We start from the raw sequence: 15,913 nt of genomic DNA, 5'->3' as shown, positions 1-15,913 counted from the left end.
AAAGTTTTATCGTTAACATGTTGGCCGATGTTGCCAACATAGTAAAAGTAGTAGTAAAAAACTCATTTCCGGTTTAGGGAAACACATAATGCACACTTACAAAAACAGTGACAAATTTACAACAATAATTTCAAAAACAACGCTTAAAATGGCAACAACTTTTTAAACCATATAAGCAACAACATAAGGAGAGCACGAGTTTTCAGCGTCAAAAGATTAAAGTCTTTTTGAAAAGAAATTGTCAATTTCCAAAAAACGAACCTCTTTTTAGTCATTTCAAACTCTATCACATTCCTTTGCAGAAGGAAGTTGGCAGCACGTTGCGCTCGAAAGAGGTTATCTCTCTGTTTTGATTTCTTTTGTTTCTTTTCTCTGTTTCAAAGTGGCCAATTCGATGAGTCCTAGCATGAGATATCGCAAAACTTAGATCGATATCACTATCAATAACTCCATTAACCATAATCCATAGGACAATCAGATCTGGCAGCTGAAAATAAATAAGCACAGTATTTGGTCGCTTCATGCGTTCAAAATAAATGCACTTACCAGTCAAGAGAGTTCAATTCAGAATACGAATCCGGATCTTTTCGACGTTCTTAGGGACACCACAGAGGGTTGTCTTGTCGGTGATCCACATTGCAAGACTGATAAAACGAGTGACTTTGATAGAAGTTTGCGTCTGGAGAGAGTTACTTCCTTCGAAAATTTGTGTTCAAAAAATGTGAAATTTTGGACGCTTTTGCTATAGATTGACTGATATCCTTATCCCATGTCAAGTTGTTACAAATAACAATTCCCAAGTCTTTGATTGAGTCTACGTGTAGCAGAACTGAGCCGCTGAGATTGACTTCTGCATCGTTTTGTTGCCCAAATGATTGAGCTTGCATTTTTCAGGGTAAAGATCTAATCTATTGACCTGCAACCAAATTGAGTGACAGTCAATATTTCTTTAAGTGTTACTTTATGGAGACTCAGTAAAAATTGTGAGATGATCGGAAGCAAATAATTTTTACAATGTTCGAGCTAGTTTTTCAACTCATTGATGAACAAATGAATAAAAGCGGCCCACAGAAACTACACTGAGCAGAACCAGAAGTAACAATAACTTCGTTAGAAAAAGCTTTATTTTGACTTTCTGCCTCCTACATTTTAAATAAGACTCGAACAATTCGATAAAAAGAGATTCAAAACCAAAAGATGCTAATTTTATTAAGCAAATAAAATTAGATACTACTAAATGCATTTTTTGCGTCAAAACATAACCCCCAAAACAGACTGCATGCTGATCTCTGCTGCTTTAAACACTCTCCAAAGAACTAAAAATTGACTAACAGTGCTGCAATTCCTCATGAAACTTTGTTACTGACTCTTTGTTTGATATCGCTCCCGAGCGTAAAGATGAGCCGTTCAAACTCGATTGATGTTTTGGGAAAATTGCAATGGAGTAAAAAATGAGGTTGCCCACTGCTGAGGCCACACGCGAGTCTTCAAAATGATTTAAAACAATTTGAAAACTAAGGTTATCAGTAAACGAGCGCTTTCTGATAAAACAAACGGAGGAATAAAATCCCAACCCATAGACGAATCATGATTACAAAGCCTTGAAGCTTCACAAACTTCAGTTACAAAGAAGGAAAAATCACACAACAGAAATGCACCCAGTGTTTAATTTTTTTCCTTGCGGCTCTTGTCTGGTATGAACACGGAGCTAAAAAAATATTGAACAGCTGAGCTTTCTCAACGCTGATACCAACATTGAGGTTACTGTAGAATGTGTTGCTTGGATAATTGGAACCCAACTTAAGAGAGCATAGGAACTGGAAGCAGTGTCTTTGATTGTTAAAATAAAAGTTTCCAGGAACAATCATTTGTCTATCTCACTTGATGACTCCAACGCAGTATTAGATTTGCTTCTGCAGCTGCGGTATCGAACAAAAAAGTGTTTTAAGCTTTCCCGAAAGTGCTTCAAGTCGGTTGAGAAGATGCACTGTATGCCATGTATAGATGTTTGGTAAAGTTTGTCGCTATTTTCGTTTGATGCCAAGAGATTTCGACGACGCTTTGTTAGGATAGTCATACCAAGTCGTAGGATACTGACAATCAAGAGGGGAGTTAAGTATTGAAAAAATTCTGCTAACATATTATTAAATATTTAGACATTAAACGAGTAATTTGTGTAGGCGAACTGAATAGCATTTTTGGCGACATTTTCAGAAGAGAGCTCTATTTGGAATCAAATTTCTTTGTGATCACTAAAACTTGTATTAGCAATCCGAGAAAAGGGAAGATCATCATGATAAAATCAGATCAAGTATAATACCATGTTTATGTGTACATTGAACAACGAATTGATTCAGCCCGCAATCATTAATCAGCCCAATGAGATCGAGTCAAATGAAATTGCATACATTACATGTAGCTCTATAGCCATGGGTATGGAAGAATTTCGCGCAACACGGAAGCTCGCTCAATGGCAAGGGGGCAATGAAACCCTATTTTTCAGGAGCTATACTCTGGTTCCGTGCTCTTTCTACCAGTCTCACTTAAGCTCTCCTCTTCCTGTGTCTTTTGCCGATGTTCTTCCCTTTGTCTTTCACGACTAGAGCTTTCAGGTTTCCATATCAGGTTCGATATCAGGTTCTTTGTCACCCTCAGAACCATTATTCCAGTGGTCATCAACTCTTTGTAAGTATCAAGGGTTCCAGTGCGCTGGCAGTATACAAACGCTTTAAATTTCGTGGTCAAGTAGTTCGTCAGCTGTTGTACACTACTTTTTCTTTAGTTATTCGATTTGTGGCTTGAGATGCTGTTGTTTAATATATCATACAACACAACTATGTCAGTCCTTGTGCTCAATTGGCCTTTGACCAGAAGATTGTGCGTTTTTAAACCAATTTTTTGTATTGTGGTTAAAGGAAAGTCCAAACAATAAAGAAATGTTCGAAACTAGGTATAAAGAAAACAAGGGTTTAAATGAAATGAAATCCCTCATTTTTATTATCGAACAGCAAAAGAAATGTAAATAACTAAACAATATGTCGAAAAAGATCACGGATCAAACGCTCCTGATAAATTCCAGTTAGTCGGAAAATTGCAGTAACTCCGTTCACAAAAAAGCGATTATAACCTTTTGAAAATTACCGACCAATTTCTTTATGATAAGAAAAGCACATAAGAAATGTATCTATAGTCCACTTTAGCATCCTTGCTCTGACAATGAAAGAGCAGGGGTTTGTTAGGGCTAGATCAAGAGTTGAAGTGGATTTCACAAGATTTTTTTTCAGGCTATTTGATAGGTGCAATGACTGAGTTTGTGTTTCCTCCTTCAATAAACTGGAATTTGCCACAGATTTCCGATTCCATTGAAGGATTATACGTTTATGCTGCACGTAATCGAGTGGTAATTTTCAAGATAGACGATTACTCTCCTGGATATCTGAAATACCTGTTCCAATTTGACGCTCATAAAGATAAAATTGTTGCTCTCAAATGTTCGCATAGTTTACAGAGTAACGACAAGATCATTTCATTAATTGCAACCACCGGTGAAGATTCGTTTGTTCGGATTTGGAGTCTCTACGAGCGCGAAGCACAGTTAATGATGCAACATTCGGCTCATAAAAGTAAACCGACTGCTCTAGCCTGGAAGAATGAGTCACGAATCAATCAATCCGTTGTGGCAACCGGTGATCAGAAAGGTATTGTTCATGTTTCGCCTTCACCCGCAGCTTATTGGGCGTAATAATTTTCTGAACGTAATTGCACGTGCTACTTTTTACTTAGTAATGTGCTTTATGAGTTCTGAGTGGTGTCATACATGGAACTGCAAGACCTAGTGGAAAATATGCCCTTATTTCAAATCAGAAATGTTTTCTGACCGCAATTAGCTTGGAGGGGGACTATACTCGAGGTTATTTTTTGTCTAATCGAGTAAAATATTTAACGTAGAAGGATATGAGAGGGACATTGTGGAGCACGTCAAACGCAGAATTTTTAAGCTGGAGGTTTTTTCGAATGTCGTTTTTTCAAGGAGCTATTGAGGTTTAAATTTTGTCTGATCTTAACAATATTTTGTTCAACTTTTGGTTCAACCTTTTTTTTTGCGAATTTTTGTAAAATTGAAAACATTGCGGTTTTTATAATTGGCATGACCCAATTTATATGACATTGGGCTAATTTTTAGAAAATTTAGCCAAAGTTCAGATTTGGCGCTAATTTTGGCTTATATTATACCAACAATTACCAAGCTTCGATTTGTTTAAAGTTTTAGCCAGAATATAATGGCATTTGGTTTAGTTTTGGTGTTTCAAAACAGTCAGCTGAAAATTTTTAGTATTGAGCAGATGTTGCTTTTTCTTGTCATTTTTTGGGCAATTGCTTGTACTTCAAAAGCCTGTTTCCGCAATTGAACAGAAAATTGCGCGAATTTTATGCGTTCAGTTTTTGTGGTATATCCAAATGAACCTCAATTTTTCTGTTAAAGCTCTCTTTGTAAATTCTTTTGGTTTTTTATTTTCTGCTATATCAATATCTGTGTTTTTGTATTCTTCAAGTCAATTAAAGATTGCATTTTTCATTAAATTTTGTTATTATAGAGAAATGGCAGCCAAATTCATTTTTTTCACCTGATTTTCAAGGTCATGTGCTTTCTTTAAAATCCTCATGAGATATACTTCTGCATCTCCACTTTTAAGTCAAATTTAATTACAAGGGCTCCGTACTTTTTCTATTAATCTAATTTGTTATGTACCGTAAACTGAGGTTTTTTCAAAGAAGATTGGTTACTGAGGTTTGCCAGCAAATAGAAATAATTCGCAAATAATCAATTTTTGACAAACAGTATTGAATTACGGATTTCCTGTTCTGCCTAATGTTTTTGTACCTATCGCACAGAGCTGCAAGTTGCGGGTAATTTTGGGCGGTTTTTTAGCGCTTATTGCCATTTCTAATTGGTTCCATTGTTGCATTTGTATAGTAATAAAAATAGATATATTATTAGCGTGACTGCCTATCCACAACTTGCTTGTGGTGCGGCGACTTTTTCGCATCTATCTCATAGTGGGTGACCTGCGAGTTTGTGGGGACGGAAGAGCATTGTCAACATCGGGTGTTGCGGGTAAGGAGGTTGGAATTTTCTGTGCGGTGTGGTTGTGTTGGATTGATGGTATTAGGTCCAACCAGCTAACGAGCTTTACTGATCTTTCCCACAAGTCGGACACTTTTAGAAGGTGCCCTTACTGAAGTTGAAAATGTGCTTTACGTCATGCGGTGCTACTTCACCTTTCGGACAGCGGATATCAGCATTGCTGTAAGTCCTACTTAAGTAAGAGAACAGCAGGGGCAGTATTCAGTTCTCAATTTTGCTAGCGGATACGTGCAATTCGTGGCAACGTTTGTTCTTCTTGTTGATGTTGGCGGAGGTGTGCTTGTTTGCTTGCTGTCTTTGTTCAATTGAAAATGGACTATGTCAGTAAATGCTTTTGAGCGAATTTTTTTTATTTTCCTTGGATTTATTTTTATTGTTGGTGTGTTGTTTCACGCATTCCCTTATGTATCGTTTAGTGTCAGTCTCGTGAATGTAGAAGTTGTTTTGTAATCGGAACGGTAGCTGCCATAACTGCAGGCCAGAAATTGTTAAGCTAAAATTTCTGTTTGAGCTTTAACAGGCAGCATTTCGCCCTCATTGTGTATGTTATTGATGTCAGACATTTTTGCACAGCCAGTAATTGTGCGAAGAGCAATGTTTTGTTGTGTTGCTGGTGGTTCTAGTTTTTCATTGCTGATTGTTGAAGACGAAATTGGGGCAACGTTGCTATGAATGCTCTGACGGATAGCTTTGTAAGTCCTTGAGTGTCTTTTTGTGCATACTATCGATGATGACGCCAAGTACTTTGACTTTGGACTTTACTGGTATTGGTGAATTGTTGTTATTGAGGTATGGGTCAAACTTGGCCTCCTTGCTCCAGGTTGTGACCACATTTGCACTTGATTTCTCAACTGATAACTCAAGTTTTCTTGATTCTAGCGAGTCGTGTAAATGATTTAGGCAGCGAGTTATTATTTCACCTATTAAATCCCAACCGTATTAGAGCATTGGCGATTATACGTTGCTTTGTAGGACACTGTTTGCCTTTTCTCCTTGTCAGAATTTTTCTCCATTCCGAATGGTAGTCAGTTGAGACTAGGATTCCTGGTTAGCTTTCACATGCTTGAGAGGTTTATATAATTCTGGATAGTAGAGTAGGAATATCTTTTATCGTTCAGCAGTTGTTTCCAAGGAATGTCCTTATTGTTCTCGTGATGATCTTGTTTCATTTTCCCCATATATATCCTCTGTTGACATTGTCAGTTGATATAAACGATTCAGCTTTCCCTCCATATTATTAACTGTGGTTAGATGAGCTCCAAATTCACCAACATTGAATGATTTTTTCAGTTTATCATTGGTCGATAAATGTTCTGGCACGTTCACCCCAAACTTGTCCAGTGTTTCTTGATGCTCCTATTGTATTAGGTCCTTCTTGGACTTGGTAAGGAATAACTGGAAGAGTTCTGTTTTTGTTTTGCTGTCTCGATTGTGTGTTGTGCGGGTTCGTTAGGTATGCAGATGTTCTCCTCACAAAATGAAATCATTTGAGTTGTTTAATTAGTCAACTCGTTTATATTTTCTTCAGATAAAGAAGTATTTGATAAAGCTCCAGTTATTAATGTCTCGTCAAAATTGTTTAAAATTTTTTGGTAGTTTTTGTAGTGAAGTAAAACTCATGATGAATAGCCAAAAATTGTCAGGTAGAAAAAAGGTGTACTCAGGTAGAATAATTCTAGATTATTGTTTTTCGTGAATATTCCGACATGTTTGATAACTTAAATTTAGTTATGCTTTCCCAAGTAATTACCTGTTTTAAAGTAAAATAATAATTAAATTCTTCTGTTAAATTGAATACTTTTTATAACTTATTATGAATTAATTAGAAATTTAATCAATACTTAAACTTGCTAGCTAATATTTAAAGACATTTTTTTTCGAAATTTTCACTCGTTTGATACCCTTCTGTTAATGGAGGCGGCCATCTTTTTTGGAGGAGGCCATTTTGGCATGACATGCACTTTTTTCATCATTTGATGTGTGGTGAGATGTTATACCAAGCTTTTTATTAAGAGTTCAGTCAGCCTAATAGTTAAAAATAAAATAAATTTCAAGCATTCTGTAGTTGAACTCTCACCCACTGTTAGCGATGAAGTTCGGTCAAGCAATACCGCCGTAGCGTGGTAGAGGCGAGTCAACCTTTTGATCAAGACCTCTCAAGACTCGGTACTAGAAAAGAGGTATCCAGGTAAATAGAATCACGCAGTTAAACATCATAGATCAATCGTCTCCATGGGTAAAGTCAAAATTTTACAGAAACTTTTTGTTCATTTCTAAGCAATTTTGAATAGTTTTCAGTCGTCCGTTTCTATCGAAAAAAACTTTGTGAGACGGTTAACCTAATTTATTTCAGTATAGTTTGGCATATTAGATATGAAATTAGGCTTAAAACTAACTTTTAGGACTTTTGGATATTTGCGTATGAAATACATAAATTATACTGGCTATATGCTTTATTTTTATACATAAAATTGTGCACGTAATGTGTATATAGCGGTGGACATTAGTGGATAAAAGGGGAAATCGATTAGACGCGCGATTTGGACCGCTTCCCCATACGCGGAGAGCGTTTGGGGAAATGGGACAAGTCGGGTTGCTGGTCGGTTCCCACCCTTTTATCCACTACTAATATATGACGTCTATGCAGTTTGTAAAAGACTGAAATTACTTCTTTGGGCTTTTTTGTTGCCTTTTGACTACAGGTCTGTAATGGTATCAGAGCAATTTTCTAACAAGCTGCCAGCTTACCTGGCCATTCTAACACCAACTGGTCAGGTTTTTTTAAATCGCGTCTCCGTTATTATAGAAACCATCAAATTCACTAAAAATTGTGTGAAAAATAAAAGATGTTGATTTCTTTGTCGTCTATAAGATAGAAGTGATTACAAATACAGTCCATGTTAATGACGATACTATCGAGGTAAAAAAAATATGCGAAAACTAATGTTTTAAACTTCTATTTTTTCACATATTCTTTTGTATTTTGCCAACCAAATATGCAATATTTGTCATCCTGTCTACCTACCTGTGGGTATTGTTCAGCTTACTATTTAACAATTGGCTAACACAATTTGCAAGGTAAAAATTTTTGAAACTCTTTTTGAAACTTTTTTTGAAAATCATCAATTCTTAGTTTTTCAGAAAAATTGTAACAGTTTTGAAATAGTTTTTGAAACTCATCAAATCATCAATTCTTAGTTTTTCAGAAAAATTGGTTTGCGATTCATTAATGGGTAACACAGGTGCTGATAGCTTGGCAGTTATCCAAATATATAGTTTCCAGGGCTTTTCTAGTGCTAAAATGTCTTATGTTACCAAAAATTTTACCGCAGACAAATATTTCACCGCATTCTGGGTTGATCCAGCTAGCTTTTATCTAGTGGCTTTTTAAGTTTGTTTTTTTTTGTTTTCAGGAGTTGTTGTCTTGTACTCACTGAGTAATCAGAAGTACCTGTACAAACCATGTGACAATACACCCGTGACGGATATGCAGTTCGCCCCAGTGTGTCAGAACCCAGATTTGTTGGCTGTTGCCTATCGCAGCGGAAATTTGTTTCTAATGGATGCTGCACATGGGAATCTAGATGTGTTGTCCAAAATCAGACCGAGTGATGAGAGAATTGAGAGTGTCTTCTGGTGTCCGGATATCAGGTGAAGGCAAATTATGATTTCTGTTTCGATAACAGACACGATGGGATAGCGAGGCTAATAATGCTCTCGGAATTGTTAGGTCGTCAGAAGCAGTTATACACCATTTGATAATTCCTGAAATACCAAAATAGCAATTGGTAATAATGACTGCTAGCATTCCTTCTCACAGCTCGTGTGTGTGTGTGTGTGTGTGTGTGTGTGTTTGTGTGTGTGTGTGTGCGTGCGTGTGTGTGCGTGCGTGTGTGTGTGTGTGTGTGTGTGTGTGCGCGTGTGTGTATGTGTGCGTGTGTGACATCACTTAAGTTTTCAATCAGAGCTCAAGCGTCATTCGCGTGACCGGTTTTGACCAAAGCTATTCAGTAAATATACTAAAGCTCTTATCAATTGGTGCAACAGTCGTGCGTTTTGCAAAGACATTCTTCCAGCGCCCAATATCCTCATAGAAGTAATTCCCTCAGTTTTTCCGCAGGCACCTGACGTCATTATAAACTCCAATTTAACCGAATTTTGTTTTCATTCGCGGAAATATTTTTAAAATCAGAATTGGCTTGCTTCACTTTAGAAGTGGCATTCTTACCAAGGTCGAGGTGCGCGACCCAAGTCAGCCCTGATCAGACCGACTTGAGTCGCGCACGGGGGTAAACCGCGACCACTCCACAGAGTCTGGCAGCACTACCTACGGTCTGGAAACTCTGATCAGGAACCCATCCATAGTCTGCATGGTCTGATCAGGGCACTACCTATGGTCTGGATAGTCTGATCAGGACCCCATCCAGAGTCTGCACGGTCTGATCAGGGCACTACCTATGGTCTGGATAGTCTGATTAAGAGGAAATCGGCATAATTATTGTTCAGGTCTTAAAAACGATCACGATTACAAAGTAAAATGAAAAGAACTATTTGAAATTCCTGGAAAGTCTGATCACTGCACCATCTGCACCTAACAACACGAACGACACTCGCAAAGGTTTATCAAAACACAGTCTCAAGAATCAATTAAATGAACATATCTGCTAACTTATGATTGGATATCTTTCACAAAAACATCTAATTAATAAAAAGCAAAAAATAATTACAAGCAAAACCAATATCTGAGAAAATAATTTTATCAGATCTGTTCAATGTTAATACTACAGCTCAACAATTTCATCGTGAATTGAATTGTCACTTGGTTGATCGGAGGATAAAATCACCGTCGAATTACTCTTGTCACTGCTATTTTTTTCGAGATCAAGGATTCGTGATTTGAGAGAAGCAATCTCAAATTTGAATTGAAGCACCTAGTTTCTGAGCATTGCCACATCATTCTGAGTAAAGTCCGTCTTTTCGGTTTTTTGGTCAATTGCGCGCTGACGTGAAACAACTAGGTGAGAGTTGCGTATTTTCAAGGTAGTTTGCTTCATTTTCGAAACTGGAAATAGAAAAATTTTTAAGCTAAGAAAACGCAATAAGGGCTTTAGATTTGTCTGAAGTTTCTTTGATTCTCTATCTATTCTTGAATAGTTCTGTAATTTTTTACCTCACAGGAAAAAAAACCGCTGATCATAAATTTAGGATCAGTAAAGGTGGTATAAACTTCAATTTACCTGCTAAGCGATCAGCATAATTCTGCAGCAATCATTCATCATTAACTGTATTTGAAGTTCTCACAGAAAGGCCATATGTTAAAGGGCGAGAAAACTTCCGACAAAAAGGCCTTTCAAGAAAAGACGAACCCCTTGTTTTCCAACTTATTGAGATCCACGTCTCTAATATAAACAAAATTAATATGAACTAACAAAATCTTTGCCAATTTAATTAGATTTCAGTCTTTTTCGAGTTCACAAAGTTTTGCAGAAAATTCCTCGGACTTGAGTGAATTTTACAACTAGATGAGAGAATTCTAAAAGCATCATGGCCTGATCATTCATTAGCCATTTTCTGTTCTGAGAAAAGCATCATTACCGATGCACTCGGCGGTGTCCTGATTAGATGACAAATTGGCCATGGTCGTGTAAGTGGCATCGCTCTCGTTCCTGACAAATTCCTCTTGATCATTTATTTGCACTTTCAGCAAATTAATTTCAGCTTTGTTTGTTCAATTCTTTTTGCAAGGTAGATATAAAATTCTTTTTATCATTGACACATATGCTTTTACTCTGACCATCATTCCACTGTTTGTGAAACACTTTGCTGTGAAAATTCTTTGTTGTCGGTCATTTGCAAAACAGTTTGTTGATTAATTCCCACAAAATTGATAGCAAGAGTTTCAAAACAGAAGTTCTGAAACCGGTTCAACACTGGTATCACATCAGAATTACCACTTCGATAAAAAACAAATGCAGCGAATGTCACTTAAATGGAAGAGGGCCAAATCTGATATCATTAATAAGTAATGTTTAATCAATCGCTCATGAGTGTCGTCCCGTTTTTACTATAAAAATACTGACTGAGCTTAGTCTGGTTATCCCATACTTCTCAAAAATTGGGAAGGCCTTGCGCATGAGTGTTATCGTCCAGCAGACTTTGATATTGAGCTCAAAATCGCTTCTAATTATTGTTAAAAACAAGGAGCAGAACAATGTAATCAATTCAAACCAAAATTAACTTTTCTCTTAGACTAAGCCAAATCGAAATCTAACTGTTTTTCCTCAAGTGTCGATGAACAATCAAATTTTCAGAAAGAAAAGTAAACAAAGTATACAAAGCTCTCTAGATTTCGTTTCTTATTCTTTGTCAACTTCAATTATTTCATCTTTAGATTTCGTTTCTTATTCTTTGTCAACTTTAATTATTTCATCTTCTGATGGAACATTTGCGCGGAATTGATCTATCTTTCTGCGCTTTCAATTGCTTCTTTTTCTCCTCACTTTCCTTGCTGTATTTACCACCTTCCCAATTCTTTGCTTTCGGGCAACTTTCATTTGCTGCAACTTTTGCCATAAACGTCTTTTTTGAATTTTCGCTGAACAGCCTCTAAGCGAATTACTTAACAGAGTTACAAGAATGAGACAAAAAGCGAAAAAAAAACAGTAAGAAATTTTTGCCTTATAGGTCATCGAGCAGCAATTTAGTAATCAGTACATAATATCACCATTTTGTGTTTGATCGTAGCGAAACAAGTTTCCTAATATTTGAAATTATGAAAACTTTTAAAGTAATGCAGAAAACACCGTAATTCCCCTATTTGTTTTTCTACCCTCGTAACGATGTCCTACTAACGCAAAAAAGTCATATTATCCGTCGCGACTGGTGTTCTTTCAGCATCAGTTGTTTTTGTTGGCAAGATCATTTCAGTGGAGAGGCCATCTTTCTCAAATATGTGTATCCTCAGCAAATGTCCGTATATTTGTGCAATCGACCCCTATAAATAGTGAATAAATTACGCCCATCAAGACCAAATTGTATTGGCGGATCAATTTCCACCGATTGAAAAACACGAAATTCATCTAAGTTCGATGCTGGCAGGACGGATATGGACGACTCTTCGTCCTCAGTAGATTCATCGTCCGTCGAGCCGTCAACAGAACAGATGTCATTCATTGCAGGTTTCAGCGATGTGGAAACGTTCCTTTTCATATCACATACATCTTGTACATGCTGCATAGTCGAAGCTTCAAGCACTTTGGCCATTTCGTTAATACGAACTTCGTTTCTCAGAAGCCGTCCTACAATTTTATGTTCCTCGAAATTCTAAACAGAAATATCAAAACAAACGAATTCTGCGTTGATATCTTTTACCTGCTGCACATTTTCATAGAAATTTAATTTGTTTTTGTCTAAGTTTCGGGGAATCAAAAAGTAGTGGCTCCTAATAAAAAAAGAACATTTTTCAATTTCACCGCAAACCTTTTTCAAAAACAGAAACCTTTAATGAAGTTTCTTCAATTATTGGAGAATTGTAACCCAATTAAAAAACATATATTTGTTTTCGGAGAGAAAAATACTACAAACCTTGCTGCTATCCACCAACACAGAATAGGTTGTCTTCAGAGACTTGTCGGCTGTGTTTTCTGATGACTGGCTTGGACCAGGGGGCTTCAACGCCTCGCTTAGCTCCGTTTGAGAGCTCAAATTTGGTGCTTGCCGCAGTTCCAAAAGATCGGAAGAAAAATTAACGTTGCCTTTAACTACCCGATAGGACCTCTATTTTCGGTCAATGGAAGACAATAGAAGACTTTCAGATCCCAGCTTTAGTTTTTCAGAATAAGTCATATCACCCAACAAAATAGAATTGTAATGAATAACTAACATCGTCCTTTTCGTTTGATACGACCAACTAAGAAGTTTTTCTATCGACATTTTGTCTAAAAAACTTCAGGATTTTTAAAACGGAATAAAACTTGTGTCGCTAGTTACAATATCAGAATATTCTGTTAAAAAAATATTGTTAAGCATGGAAGCTGACCTAAGTACACCAAAAAAGCGTCCAATGAGCTTGTCTAACGGAAACAATCTCTCGTGAGTCTTGTTTCCGTTGCTTAAAACTAAACATCAGAAGAACGTTCTTTGTCCTTCAGCCTAAACTTTTAGATTAATGCAAACTCGGCTACGTGTTAAAAATACTCAGCAAGTGAAAATGTATATTGCTAAATTATCGAACAGCGAGAACACTATGGACAAAAATGCATTTCTACAAAGTGTTTAACAAACGGAAACAATCTCTCTCGTGAGTCCTGTTTCCGTTCGACATTTTTGAATTAAAAAAAATTTTTACGCATTGAAGCTGCAACAATATTTATAGATCACACCACAATAAAACTAGGAGTGACTGCACTAGTGAAATATCCCATTGTAAGTAAAGGCTCAGCGGAGATTGCCTTAGTACAACATTAAAACCTTCAACGGAAACAATCCTTCTCATGAGTTTTGTTCCCGTTCCTTAAAACAAAACATCAGAAAATATTTCTTTAGCTCTTACAGCCTTAGCTTTTAAATTAATGCAAGCTGGGCTTGGGTTTAAAAATATTCAACAAATAACAATATGTATTGCAAAATTATCCCAATGCAAGAAGAATATAGACAAAAAGGGATATCTACGAAGTGTTTACTAATCGGAAACAACCTCTCTTGGGTCCTGTTTCCGTTCGACATTTATGAAGAATTAAATAAATCTTGTTACGCATGGAAGCTTCAACAAATATAGATCACACTAGACTTAAACTTGGCCTGACTGTACAAAATGTCTCTTTGAAAATAAGAGCTCAGCGGAAATTACATTAGTACACCATAAAAGCCTACAATAAGCTTATATAGCGGTAGCAATCTCTCTCATAAGTCTTGTTTCCGTTCCTTAAATCTAAACATCAGAAAAACGTTATTTGCGTCTCATAGCTTTAACTTATAAAATCAAGCAAACTTGGCTAAGGGTTGGAAATATTCAACAAGTGAAACCATATATTGCAAAATTATTACAATTCGAGAAGGCGAGAAGGAAATATACAAAAAAGCATATAAAGTATTGACTAATCGGAAACAATCTCTGTTGAGTCCTGTTTACGTTCGACATTTTTGAAAAATTCAAAAAATCTCGGTAAGCATAAAATTTTCAACAAATATAGATCATACTAGACTTAAGCTTGGCCTGACTTTACAGTGTCTCCTTGAAAGTATGAGCTCAGCGGAATTGACCCTAGTACACCATAAAAGCCTATGATAAGCTTATCTAACGGAAACAATATGTCATGTGCCTTGTGTCCGTTACTAAACATCAAACAGCGTTCGTTACGTCTGGCAGCTTAATTAGTTCAAACTCGGCTAGGGTTGAAAATTTTCAACAAGTGAAAAGAGATATTGCAAAGTTATCAGAATGCGAAAAAATAGACAAAAATGCATATCTAGAACGTGTCTACTAATCGGAAACAATCTCTCTTGAGTCCTGTTTTCGTTTGACATTTAATGACATTTTTAAAAACTTTGTTACTCATGGAAGCTTCAACGATAAATATGATCACACTACACTTAAACTTGGGTTGACTGCACTAGTGAAATATCCCATTGAAAGTAGGGGCTCAGCGGAGATTAACTTAGTACTCCATGGAAGCCTACGATAAGCTTATATAACGGAAACAATCTCTATTATGAGTCTTGTTTCCGTTCCATAAAACTAACAATTAGAAAAATTTTCCTTACGTCTCACATCTTAAACTTAGTTAATGCAAAGTCTGCTAAGCGTTTGAAACACTCAACAAGTGAAATGGTACATTGCGAAATTATCACAATGCAAGAATGATATAGTCAAAAATGCTTATCTGCAACGTGTGTATTGATCGGAAACAATCTCGTGATTCCTGTTTCCGTTCGACATTTATGAAGAATTAAAAATCTTGCTACGCATGAAAGCTTCAACAATAAATTTATATCGCACTAGACTAAAATTTGGACTGGCTGCACTAGCGAAATATCCCATTGTAAGTAGGGTCTCAGCAGAGATTACCTTAGTATACCATGAAAGCCTTCAACGGAAACAATCTCTGTGAGTCTTGTTTCAGGTCCCTAAAATCAAACATCAGAAAATCTTTCTTTACGTCTCACAGCTTAGTAGTTAATTGAATGCAAACTCGGCTAAGCGTTAAAGATATTCAAAAAGTGAAATTATATCTTGCAAAGTTTTCACAAAGCGAGAACACTAAACATCAGAAAATCCTTTTTTAGGTTGGGCAGCTCAAATTTTAAATTAATGCCAGCTCGGCTAAGCGTTGAAAAAATTCAACAAGTGAAATTATATCTTGCAAAATTATCACGAAGCGAGAACACTAAAGACAAAAAGGTATATCTACAAAGTGTTTACCAATCGGAAACATACTCTCTCATGAGTATTGTTTCTGTTCGTTGAATAAAGAGAAAGCACAAAAATCTTGTTACGAATGGAATCTTCAGCAATTAATATAGATTACACTAAGCTAAAACTTGGACTGACTGCACCAATGAAATATCCCCTTTAAAGTAAAATCCCAGCGGGAGATGACCTTAGTACACCATAAAAGCCTGCGATAAGCTTATATAACGTCTCACAGCTCAAACTTAGTTAATGCAAAGTCTGCTAAGCGTTGGAAACATTCAACAAGAGAAATGATACATTTCCTTATTATCACAATGCGAGAAGAGTGTAGACAAAAATGCATATCTGCAAAATGT

At 36.5% G+C, this 15,913-nt stretch overlaps 1 protein-coding gene across 2 annotated transcripts in view; it reads left to right on the top strand.

The window, feature by feature from the left end:
* Positions 1-3,279: 3,279 nt before the first annotated feature.
* LOC142336319 (gem-associated protein 5-like) overlaps positions 3,280-15,913 on the top strand; it is a 92,078-nt gene continuing 79,444 nt past the window's right edge. For both annotated transcript variants that reach the window (XM_075385064.1, XM_075385063.1), the window contains exons 1-2: positions 3,280-3,698; positions 8,560-8,797. In XM_075385064.1, coding sequence (XP_075241179.1) covers positions 3,302-3,698; positions 8,560-8,797 — 635 coding nt within the window. In that variant the 5' untranslated portion in view covers positions 3,280-3,301. The remainder of the gene's footprint in view (positions 3,699-8,559; positions 8,798-15,913) is intronic.

The sequence above is a fragment of the Convolutriloba macropyga genome, chromosome 3 (assembly GCF_964194025.1).
Source record: "Convolutriloba macropyga chromosome 3, txConMacr16.3, whole genome shotgun sequence".
NCBI classification, from domain to species: Eukaryota; Metazoa; Xenacoelomorpha; order Acoela; family Convolutidae; genus Convolutriloba; species Convolutriloba macropyga.
Note: the sequence above shows the minus strand (reverse complement) of the source record. Positions and strands in the feature narration are given on the sequence as shown.